Consider the following 12,531-nt stretch of genomic DNA (forward strand, 5'->3'; position numbering starts at 1 on the left):
AGCTCACTGAATGTGCAGCACTTTCTCGAAGGAGCTGTGAGAGGCATAATTCTGGATTTGCCTCTTATATACCCACCATTGAAGCGCTGTCATGTACACAACTAAAATACTCGCATGCACCATCTTGAAATGCTTTCATGCTCACGACCGAATTGTTCTCGTACACGCTACTGATTATTATAAATACAAATCAATACAACTTTATTTATATAGCGCATTGCACAACAACATGAGTTGCAACAAAGCGCTTTCCATATGATGTCATACACATTATATATATATATATATATATATATATATATATATATATATATATTATATAAATTGTGTCTCGTACACACTTCTGAAATATCTTACACAATACTATATATTTTTTTCAACTAATATACTCTATTGAAACAGTCTCATTCACTACTGATTTTCCTCCTCTCATACACACTCCTGAAACGCTCCCAGACACACAACAGATTTTTTTCACCCACTCACCACTGAAACACACTCATACACACTTCTGAAATGCTCTCATAGAATCTACAGAACATTATTTCACTCAAATGCACTACTGAAACACTCTCATGCAGATGACTGAAATGCTCTCATAGTAACTGCCGAATATTATTTCCCTCATATAAACTACTGAAATACTCAAACACACTACTGAAATGTTCTCATTTACACTTTGGATTTTTTTTCACTCATACACTACTGAAAAACATTCACACTCTTGCACCTATTGAAATGCTCTCGAACTCACACACCTGAAATGCTCTTCTATACACTACTGAAATACCACCCCATACACACACACACACACACATGCAATTGCAATGCACTCAAACGTATTACTAAAATCCTTTTGTAAATTATACTGAAATCCAATTGGATAATTTCTGTTACAGCAGTGAGCATTTAAGAGGTGTGCACGACAGTGTTTCTGTCGTGTGCAGAGAGCATTTCAGTAGTATATATGGCAACATGTCAGTAGCGTGTATGAACGAATTGCAAAGTTTACATGCCATTGTCCTTAATGGAGACGTCAATCTAATCTTCAAATAAATGGCTTTTTGTCCATAACTTCATCGCAGCATGTTAAGAATTTGTACTAAAACAAGCCAACCATAATGAGTAGGTGTGGCCATGGAAATGATCTCCAATCACCTCAACCACTGCTATTTCCCCCCCCCTCCTGTTTGCAGCAATGTGTTTACCAGATGTATAATCCTGACTTTATTAAGACAGAAAAATACGGCTCTATAAATGGCCCACTGGCCGACTGTAGCTCTCTCCCGGGGCACAAATCCACTTACTTTACCTCATGTGTTCACTCCAGTGGAGCCTTTTCTTACAGTGCAGCGACTCAACACACACTGTGGGAACGAATCAAGCCCGAGAGCAGCTGTGAAGAAAGTATTTCAACTAATTCCTATTGAGTGTACACTAACACCGCCCAAATATGTGTCACCAATAGATTATGAGCCCATTGATCATGTAAGATTGTATGTTTTGGCACAGCCGGACGTTCTTTCAACTGAAGTCCAAATAGACCACACAAATGAGTGCATCCCTGTATGTACATATCCGACCAAACTGGAGCTAAATTATCATGATGTCACGCCGCGTTCACAGGCTACACGTTTCTTTCCTCGGCGCAAGTAATTAGGAGCCATATGTAATGGAAGCAGTCAGAGAGTGAAATGTGTTTGTGTTTATTCTCATGGAAGGGGAGGACGGTTTAAAGTGACAGGCTTGTGTTAAAGAGGTGGGGCCACATAATGGTGTGGTGATGATGACGATGATGATGATGCCTTGCGCACAGTTGGCTCAAATTAAGGCCAAAGTATTTCAAGATGCCCACTTTGCTCATCGTGTATTGTAATTGCAGCAAGTCCATAATACAAGCTCAGTTCAACGGGTCACAGTTGTGTATGGGTCTCGTGTGTTTACATGCAGCCTATTAGGTATACTTGCCAAATCTAATAAGATGCAATAAAAGAGTTGTATGAAAAACTCCTGACCTTGCAATAATGCTTGATGTCGACATAGAGGAAGTCATTTAACTTGTTTATTATTGTGGTTGTATAAATACAGCCTTATGCCACCACACTTGGCACTTCAGTAAAAGACAAAATAGCCTGAAAAGAACTTAGTTGCCACTTAACCTCATGAGAAGGTATATGCCGAGAGAGTTTCATAATCAAGAACAGTCTCGTCCAAATTCCCAAAAAGTCTTTTGTCCCTATGTGGTGTGCAAAAGATGAGTGCATTTATTTATCAATGCAGCAAGCAACAACTAAATACTGACATAAAACCTCTCTGTCATTGTCACGCATCGGTCAATTCATCAATTGTTAAAATAATTGATGGTATTAACGAAAACTAAGCCAAGAAGACACACCTATTGTACATACAGGTGGAAAAGTCAGTTGTTACAATCTTAAATTATTTATTATTGAGTGCACAGGTTTCTTTTCTCGGGATGATCTTGTCAAAGATAAAGTTTACATAAAAAAATCATAAAAACTATACTGTACCCAGTTTTTCACCCATCACTATAATCAGAATGTTTTTTTTTTTGTTGCAAACCCGGAAAGCATTGCCCCATTACTACATTTGCAATTAATTAAATGAAGTTGCAAGAATAAATAAAGTGTTGTGCTGCAGGGCTTGTCAACTCACAAAGTCACGGTTCTGTTGGGCAGCAGGCTGGCATCGGGGGGTTCGGACAGCTCCTCCTTGCCGCAGCTCACCCTCCGCCCAAGGGGCTGGGCTCCGTGCGCCTTAGAGCGCTCCTCCGTGCAGCTGCAGCCGAGCAGCCCCTGGCACGCCCTGGACGGCCGCGGCCCGAGTGCGGCCAGCAGGAGCAGCAGCATCAGTACCACACGACCCGGCAGCACAGGGATGCCAAGGCCGGGCGCACTCATTGTCCTTAGGCTGGATCTCAGCTCAGCTTCAGGTCAACCCATATCTCCGGCATGAAGCCTCCAGAGGGGGTTGAGAGAAAGGTTATTCTCAATTCCCAAGATGACAAACGTGATGAGAGTTTGCGAGTTTGCTGTACAACACACCAGCCGGTCCTGGTTTTAAAACATTAAACACTCGTCCCGTTGTGAGCGTTCCGTTATGTCGTGGCGGGGCGCTTCTTTTCTTTTGCTCCAATTTTTTTTTTTTTGAGGGGGGGTGTTTTTATTTTAAATCCAATGGGGGGGGGGGAATCCAACTCCTGCTTTCTACTTACTGACAGTCTCCCATCACTCGCGAAGTCTCTTCTGAGTGTCCAGATGAGAGAATAGTCCTTTCTCCAAATTAATCCAGCAGTTGATGAAAGTCACGACTCGGCATTTAAAGTCACTCTAACATGTGTATGAACGAGTGAACCCGGGACGAGAAAGGTTTTCCAAAACTTTTTCCAAGATGTTTCGCGTCTTCACCCTTTTTTCATTTCCTCCAGCGCAACTTTATCGAAGGAGGAGGTGTAGAAGTGGCGGCGAGCTGGTGTTGAAGACTCTAGTGTCAAATCCTAATCTAGCGGTTTTTACTGCCCGTTTGCGACACTCGCTTGGGGCGCCCGGAGTTTTCTCCCAGGTCCTAGCGCTTCCCCACATTTCATTTTGCAACTCTTCACAATTTACATTTACATTTTGGCAGTAACACTTAGAATCAGTACAATTGCCTAACGTAGAAGTACGGATATTTGTAAAAAGCAGAAGTATTGATGGTTTTTTGTTTTAATTAGACTTGGAAAAACTTTCTCTACAATATCACTGACGCCGGGACAAAAACTCCAAAAAACTAGTCACTTTTCAGGGGACCCGAAAATACATTTGTTCAACCCTTAACATTACATCAAAAGAATCAAGTAATTTTCAACACTTTCGACTAAATACCGTACACAGGAAAATTGGTGGTGTAATTTTTACAGAGTCAAATTGCTTTTAGGTGAATTGTGTTGTATGTAGCATATTTAAAGACTGCGATTGGCTGGCAACCAATTTAGGGTGTATCCCGCCTACTGCCCGAAGACAGCTGGGATATGCTCCAGCACCCCTCACGACCCTCGTGAATAGAAGCGGCTGAGATGGATAGAGGATGGATGTTATATTTATAGATTTTTTTAGTACAATTGTCTCCCCCAGCAACTAAATCTTCCAAATGGATTAAAATCAATTAATTCATGAGGCCTCGCACCCTACTCTCATCACTGTAAAATGTGGGTTCGTGACTAATGTCCGCATCAAATAAAAGTTGATTTTAAGGGTTGGAGTACAAGTAATCCACTAATTTGAGTAAAATTTCCCATTTTATTCTCATTCAAGTATGAATGTTACACTGGGAACACATTTTTTTTCGTAGAGTAAAATGGACTTTCTCTATGAAATTTACTGTAGTTTCTGATTAGCATTGTGTTTGTTGAATATGAATTAAGTTGCAAAATCTACACTTTTTTTCAATCTCATAGGGTAGCCATATTGCCACTTACTGCTAACTGAAAATAACATCACAGTGCCTAATACAAGTTCATAGAAGAAATATAAACATTTAGCTCGTCAATGTTGGTCGTGTTTCTGGTCGTGTTTGGGCCTGGGAAAGCCTTGTCAGCTCACCAGTGATTAAAGTTAATAATTTTTTTAGTTTTTGTTGCATCGGGATTTAAGATGGTCATCTCTGACTCCCACTAAGGTCCTTGTTAATGATGTTAATGATCGAAACCAATGATGATGATGATGATGATGGCAATGACGATATATGTTATGACTTGATTAGCAAGAAATAAATGACTCCATTTTCTACACTGCCTTGTTGCCATTGTTTTTGTCGGAAGGCGGCGTGAATATTTTGATAGTATCAGTAAGAGGTGGGCAGACTGCACGGTGAATAAATGCTGAGAGTCTCACTTTCCAGTATATTGTGTGTTTGTGTCCATATCAAAGCCTTTGCTTTCAGGCGGAGGAATGAAGAGGAAGTGGAGACTTGAATTTGTGTGACACTTTGCATGTGATATGAAAGCTGTGCTATTAAATCATGCCCATGTGCCATATTTTGTCCATAGTTCTATTTAAATGTTGCAATATATACAAAATGGTTGTTATGGGTTGTGCTAAAATTGCATTCATTTGTGCTGCTTTTACAAAGAGTGCATCTGATTTTATGCTGAATTCAACTAAATTGTTACAGGTTGCTTTAATACATATCAAAGGTGTTTCTGTTCTCGTTATTGCAGGGCATTGCCATTTGTGCTAAATTTGGTGAATGATGTAGCAGCAGACTACATTAAGACAGTTTCCACTCCTTTTGCTCACAGTACATTTTGCACATATTGTTACATTGTTGGTAACATGTTATTACAGAGTAAATTGTCTATATTAGCATTTTGCAGTACGATGATTTTTCCACATATTTACACCAAATTGATGTTAACTAGGCTATATTGTTTGTGCTGCAGGTGTCCCAAGGCATTCCTTTTTCTATTACATTGTACAAAATTGTGCCCAGAATGAATTGCTCATTTTGCACTGAGCAGCAAGCCCCTCTTCTTTCACAATATGATCCTTCTGTGGTTTGTTTATCACACAATTAAAAAGCTAATTTAATCTCAATCTCATGAGAGGGTTTGTGCGACTTTTGAGATATATTTTATTCACAGCAAAATACTGCTGCGGTCCAATGATCTGTTTATAAAATATGAATAAAATAGTAGAGTGTTCTAGAAAGACTGTGAAACACAATCACGAGAGTCCACAGGGTTGGCGAGCTTTTTAGCATCCATGTTGAAAGGAAAGGCATCACAGTCATGCAAGCCGTTGGTATAATGGAAGGCTGTGTTCTGATCCACACAGGTTTCTTATTTCTGTGTATGATACAGTACGGCGAGAAGAACATGCGCTCACTAATGAAACAGAGGGCTGTTTATCCAAGGCTTCAAGTACAACGCGCCACCGCCACCAGTCCACAAGGTCCAAATCTCTCTCATCTGAAGAACTACTTTCCATTAGAAATATTCCGTCCCCAACTACACATTACATCAAATTGTACTTAATGGCAGCCAGGCAAACTTTAATGCCGTTCCAACATTCTCTCTATGCGCACATAGACAGCCCCCCAGACCCCCTCTTTTTTTTTTTTTTTTTTATGGCCAAGCAAGCAATCTTTCTCTCTCCCAGTTCCACATCTGGACTTGATTCCAGGTGCAGTGATGAGAATGTGGAACACGTCGAATAGAAGAGGTGGAACTGTTCCTGGTGCCGGGAGCTGAGATAATGTCGGGGAGATGGGTGGAAGTTACGCAACATTTGGGAAACGGGAGAGACAATCTAAACGAGGACAGATGATACACGAGACAACAGATGACATGGACGAATGCATTGAGGGGGCCATTCTCAGTGCGTTCCTATTCGGACAGAAATAGCTACAATGAAGTATTGGCAGCGTGGTTCAATTGCGACTGCTGGGATTTATAAAAGAACAGTATCAGGCCTCCTGCATTGCAGACCTCAAGCACGCTGGCCCTTGAGGAACACATGACACCAGTGGCGTAATCCCCCCAACACACGCACACTCACAGGCGTCCCTTTATGAGCTGCTGTATGCAGCTTTTGCTGGTGACATGCTTGAAATTTGGCATGCAACAAAACATTTTACAATTCATGGGATTATCAAATGATGACGTCGTGGCATACTTTCAGCAATTAATATTCCCAATTGTCGAGAGTTATGGGTAGTAGGGGATGTTGCGAAACAATGGAATCCTAATTGCTACAAGAGTAGAACTGTGAAAATAAAAACTGGCATTTGTACCTCTACTGTAGTCTTTCCATTCATTCATTGATTCTTGTCATTGGGGTTGCTGCCTATTCCATCACAATTTGGGCCAGAGGCAGGGTTAGGGTACAACCGGGATTGGTTGCCAGTTAATCACAGGACAAACAAACAATCACAGAACATGCAGACTCCACACACACCGTCCTGAGATTCAAAGCAATCGTTGTCTGCTTAAATGAATCATCATAAATGGAGCTAATCTGCCACATTGTCTACTTGTGTAACAGATCTCTACTTTATGTTTATTTCCAAGACACATTTACTAAATGATATTTGACTATATTCAATAATGGCAGTGGTGGTCTATGAGGAGTTGAAATGATGTAAAGGGGTAAATTGTCTTTTCTCAAGAAATACAAATGATTTCAATCATATAAATGACAGTTAGAGTCTCAATTGGTTTGGCTCATTTCTTGAAAGAGAAATGACATTCTTAAAATTACATGAACAAATCCCAAAACCACCTTGCAAATCGTTCACAAAATGGTTCTTCTTTCCAAAACACGTCAGCATGATTTCATTGTTTAAGTCAGTGCACGCACCGTAGTCGGTTTCTTCGTCAAAATTAGTCCAGGACAAAAATCTGTACACCAAATTCTTGAGACATTTGATAAACATGAATGAAAAGGAACTACGACCACCGCAATCTCGTTTCATCAATCCGATTGAGGATTTTTGTTTTCTTTTGGAGGTGGCCAGGCTCAGGAACAGCGGAGGAGCAGCTTGTGTATGGCCAGAACAAAGAACAAAATAGCAGCAAAAGCTAAACAAAACAGCCAAGATTTAAACGAATTTTAAGTGTGCCAAAGGAATTACCTAGCAAGACCAACATGGTGTTTTTGTCCTGCTAGTAGATGGTGACACCAGCAGGACCAACTGGTTACGAGCTATCACCAGGTTCTAGTGTGAAGTTTTTGGAGACATATTAGGGTTTTCTAATGAGCTGTATTGAACTGTCAGACTGTTTGGCCGAATGATCTTTCAGTTACAAATGGCATTTACTTCAAGAAATTAGCAAAACCAGAGGAAAAACTCTTATATAATTACATACTGCTAGTTTGCAAAGTACAATCACACAAGACAACTAATGCAGTGATAAACAAACAAAACAAAAAAATTTAAAAAAAGAAACTCTGAAATATTCAGGTTCAATACCATGGTTATCTCATTTGAATGGCATAACGTGCGCCTGAAGTTTCAAAGATGTCAAATTCTGTCATCGGTGCAATGCTGACCTCTTGTGGTTAACTTGGTGTAACGGGAGAGGCTGAAAAGCTTCGCAAAAAGCAGGCCAATAGTTTAGTGTTAAATGTTTGCGTCTCATAAAAATGGCATTCATTTTAGGACGGCGTAAGGAGGGACAGCGGAAGACGTAACAAACACATTAAGAGACCGCTGAATTAGAACCAGAATCAATAGATAAAACAAAAAAGTTCAAATGATCAACCATTTCATTTTTGTTGCGAAACATGTTGCGCCACCAAGTGAATTGTTTTACAAGCATGTCAAAAGGATGCAGCACAACGTCGATTGTGTGTTGTAGCAAATTAACATTTTACACAGGCCTCACACGATGGTTCAAGTTGTGCAATTTATTAAGTGTCACATGCAGAGTACTGCTGTAACTGGGCAAATACAGTATCACTTGTTTTCACACATTCTTGTGCATACATTATGCTTTGGAAATGGTATATATATATATATATTATAGAATACAATTCAATCTCACAAACATCCAAAATCTTTAACTGAATAAAGTTCATTCAAACTCTTTATAATTGAATTTGTTGGTTAATTTATCGCAGGCAAGTATTTTTAGGTTATTTACCTACACGGCGTGGGGAGGGCCACCGCAGTATATGGGTAAAAAACCTGTCTGAGATAAAAGAACCATTGAGTTTAATCCAAAATCTTTGTATCTTGAAAGAATTAATAAACCCTCATAAGTAACACAACAGCAAAAGAAGTCAGCAAATACATATTTTTGTCATTTACTAATAAATTCCATTTACAAAGAGATGTAGAAAATGATGCTGGCCTAGCGGGAAAAAAAAAATCAAAATCAATCAAGTCTGCAATCAGCAAGTTAACACTTTTTTCTCACCCTCTCATTCATGTGCACATGCACACACACAACTTGCAAGCACACAGATTGCATACTGACTGCATGGCACGCGGCGTAGGTCAGATTTGGTCCCTTTGTATTAGCAAACTACTGTCTTATGGATGATTATCCAGGTCTTGGAGAGTTAAAAAGAATGTAGTAATATTAACGTTTTGGTGTGTTGGTAAAGTACAGTCACCTCAGTACATGTGGCAATCATGGACTCATGGAGGGTGTGTTCACTCAACAGTGACTGTTGGCCAGACGGAAAACCTCCACAAATGTCAGAAAAGAAAGTTAAGCAAGTAAAGGATAATACAGTTTCGCCAAACACTGTTAAATGTGAGGAGAAAAGAAAATTCTGCCATGTTGTTGATCCCTTCCCACGTGCCCATTGTCCGTCAGTGGGTCTGATGGGGCGGATTTCAGGCAGCCAGTGGCATAAGACTCAGTGACGAGGTGACAGGCTGGACCGCGGTGAGCCGGCCGCACCTTGGTAACGCTGCTTGGCGTGTTTCTCACAGTAGATCACGTCACCCACCCAGAAGTGACCCCTCATCCGGAGGTTCAGACCGCAGTCTGTGCACGTGTAGCACTCGGGGTGGCGGAAGCGGTCTTCCACGATGCGCACGGCCTGTGTGCTGTGAGGGGGTTAGATGAAGGGGTGGAGTCAGAAGACAGCACTGTGCCAAAAGCCTTGTGTGACATACAACTTCTCTTGATCTTAAGCATCTTCACCCAATCTAATAACGCTCACAATAAATACATTTTGGCGGCATCCATAGGCCTCAGATAATCATTGAGCATTCTCTACAACGTATTGCTCGGCAATGTGGCATGGAAAGGAAATATCAGATTAATGAATATAATTTTTGGGCTTGCGTGTCAGGTTTGCGGCACCTGCATGTGGCGTGGTACCGGGAGGTCCGCTCTTAATGCCGTTTGGCTGACTTAGACCGATTGGGCTGGCCTGAAATACTGGCGAGAACTCACAGGTAGAAGGAATGCCCACCTCTGGGAATCAAATATGCCAACCACTTTTGTTTTGTAAAAATCACCAAGCTGGGACTACTGATGGCTTTTATAAACTAGCTAGTCACTCCTCCTTGTTTGCATAATTTTTTGTTAGTGGAAGCATTTCAGGTCAGCGAGTTCACGCTTTGAACTACAGAAGTCAAAAGCAAAACAATAAGAACAAAAAATTAAAAAAGGCCAGCACAATAAAATTGAATTAATCAAGATTGATTTATAAACCAGCCCTACTTGAAAATATTAAGCTAGGGTTCTATTTACACTGCTGTCATTGTTGGTTGGGGGTTTGACTTTAAAAAAAAAATAACTGCGGTTGCACCTCTTGGTCTTTCAATCGACTCTAAAATAAAATGTGCCCTTACACAATGCTGGTGCCACACTTCTCACAGGCGTGGTATTTGCTGACTCCTGCCACGGGTGCACTTGGTTTCGGAACGTTGGGTGATAACTTTCCCGGGAACTTTAATGCTGCCTCTGGAATTGAACACATAGTAAGAGATGCCGGTGTTGAAAATGTTCACTGCCATTGCAGCTCATTTGTGTCTCTTTGTTTTGCAAATCATTTTTATGTCATAAAAGAATGTTATTCGCTGTGAACCGATTTGCCTCCCACAAGCATTCCACCATCTGCTGTTCACAAATTCAATTTCACTTGGGCGAGTTTGTCTTTTCTCAGCACAGATGTTGCCGTCCATGTGCAAGTATAATTTGCACCATACAACTGGGAACAGGATTTTAATTTTTTTTTTTCCCCCAATTGAAACGATGCCAACAGGCAGCTTTAGCAAGTGATGTAAATCTTATTGTATATGACAAAGCACCTGAAGCGCTTCGAGGCTGTGCTAATGTAAACCATGCACACCATCAAACCCGCTCTCTGGCCTGCGCGTCAACTTACTCGTGTATAGCAATTGCTTATGGTTTAGCTTGCGAAGATTAATTTTAAACTGCTCACTCCTTTACGTCATGTTTGCAGTAACCATTACATTAAAAAAGAAGCATATCGTAGCTTACAGTTACAGGGCAGATTTAGTAGTCAAGCTGTGTTGTTCCAACCTTTCTCGTCGGCCTCCAGAACTTCTTGCAGCATTTTGAAGGTGTTTGACTGGCGCGGTGCTGTGCGAGTCTCCTTATTCTCCTGGATCATTTTGTACACCTCTGAGTCCTTGTCAAACCTCTGCATGACTGGTTCAGAGCTTGAACTACTGTTAAAAAAAAAGAAAAAAAGAAATAAAACACAATTAACACACATCCACCAACAGTATACTTGATCACTGCAAGATATGCTTAGTAGAAAAAAAGTAGTTTCGGGAACAGTTGTGTGTATGGAATGCAGAGGAAATGAAGAAAGAGGCAGCAGCTGGCTTTGGAACTTTGACCTCTACGCATCCAGTGTGAAGTGCACACCACAGGCTTGAGACGACATCATTTTTAACACTGTTGTAACTGGCAAACATACACCGAGGCAATCAAAGTGGGAGGCCACCATGCATGCTATCACAAGTTATTACAACACCTCTGTTTGGTTACATGCAACCAGTCAGTGCATAGTAGGGGTGGGAGTAAGCTTTCACCAGGGGGTAGCAGAACATGGCAGCTAATTAAGACCAAGTCAAAAGAACAGTAGCGCTGTTTACAAGCACATTCTTTGTTCTTGGTGTGGTGGAAAAAAAAAAAAAAAACTTAACTGGCACTTGCACACTAGCTGTGAAAGCACACTCAAAGGCGACTAAAGACACACGAAATGAAATCTCAACTCAAAGACAAGTATGTGTGGAGAGCGAGCTGGCGAGTGGCAGCTGTCACTAGGAACCGGGTGCACCAGTTGAGCCAGGTGTGATGATAACACACACACACACACAGGATTGCTCAGTGGCCAAGTCAGATTGTGAGATGACATGCAAGTTAGCCTGTTGGATGTCCCACCCATTATCACGACATCAGACATTTAGATTTAACTTGCGTATTCTGGGTGTGATATAACCAGTGGATCCCTTTAACAAGCAGAGGCACTTGTTTGTTTTCTCCTCTGCAAACTTAGTTTCAAATAGTTATAAATCCGAAGTACTGAACCTACAAACCATCTTAGCACAACATTTCAAGGATTGTCGATAGCACAAAGATGAGGATGAAAGAACAGAATTGAATGAAAACAAAATAGTCATGGCTGCCTTCATCAAGACAACAAATAGCAGTGAGGTCAGGCATGGTTCACTAAAGTCACAGTGGCATTCACTGTAAGGTGCCAGGGGATTCATTACACAATGCAAATGTCAGAGTCAGGACTTTGCTCACTCTGACATGGCTTCTTCCAAAGACAGACAGACAAAACAGGAAAGCCTGATTCTCAAAAGAATGATAGTCCAAGTTGAATCACTGCACGACAACCAAGTCTGAATGTACAAGGTCATACATCAGATGGGGCGTGTGCGTGTGTGCGTGCATGTTGTTCCAACAAGATGGGTGTGGCTGAAACCAAAGATGGCAAATGGACAAGACAACAAAAATACAGCCAAAGCGAAAGCTCAGACGCTTTCGTCTGTATCCCTGAACATGGCTCAAATTAAAACCAGACCATG

General features: G+C 41.0%; 2 protein-coding genes across 2 annotated transcripts in view; both read right to left on the bottom strand.

The window, feature by feature from the left end:
* The window catches only part of adgra2 (adhesion G protein-coupled receptor A2), a 40,163-nt gene extending 36,668 nt beyond the window's left edge, over positions 1–3,495 (bottom strand). The window contains exon 1 of the mRNA XM_088298398.1: positions 2,677–3,495. Within this exon, the coding sequence (XP_088154524.1) occupies positions 2,677–2,921 (245 nt within the window). The 5' untranslated portion in view covers positions 2,922–3,495. The remainder of the gene's footprint in view (positions 1–2,676) is intronic.
* Positions 3,496–8,393: 4,898 nt separating this feature from the next.
* Positions 8,394–12,531, bottom strand: part of pdlim2 (PDZ and LIM domain 2 (mystique)) — a 36,560-nt gene continuing 32,422 nt past the window's right edge. The window contains exons 8-10 of the mRNA XM_088298413.1: positions 11,009–11,157; positions 10,315–10,426; positions 8,394–9,561 (exon numbers count right to left, since the gene is read on the bottom strand). Of these exons, the coding sequence (XP_088154539.1) occupies positions 9,369–9,561; positions 10,315–10,426; positions 11,009–11,157 (454 nt within the window). The 3' untranslated portion in view covers positions 8,394–9,368. The remainder of the gene's footprint in view (positions 9,562–10,314; positions 10,427–11,008; positions 11,158–12,531) is intronic.

Source organism: Idiotropiscis lumnitzeri, chromosome 1 (genome assembly GCF_059441095.1).
Source record: "Idiotropiscis lumnitzeri isolate Australia: NSW breed Sydney's pygmy pipehorse chromosome 1, RoL_Ilum_1.0, whole genome shotgun sequence".
Taxonomy (NCBI): domain Eukaryota; kingdom Metazoa; phylum Chordata; class Actinopteri; order Syngnathiformes; family Syngnathidae; genus Idiotropiscis; species Idiotropiscis lumnitzeri.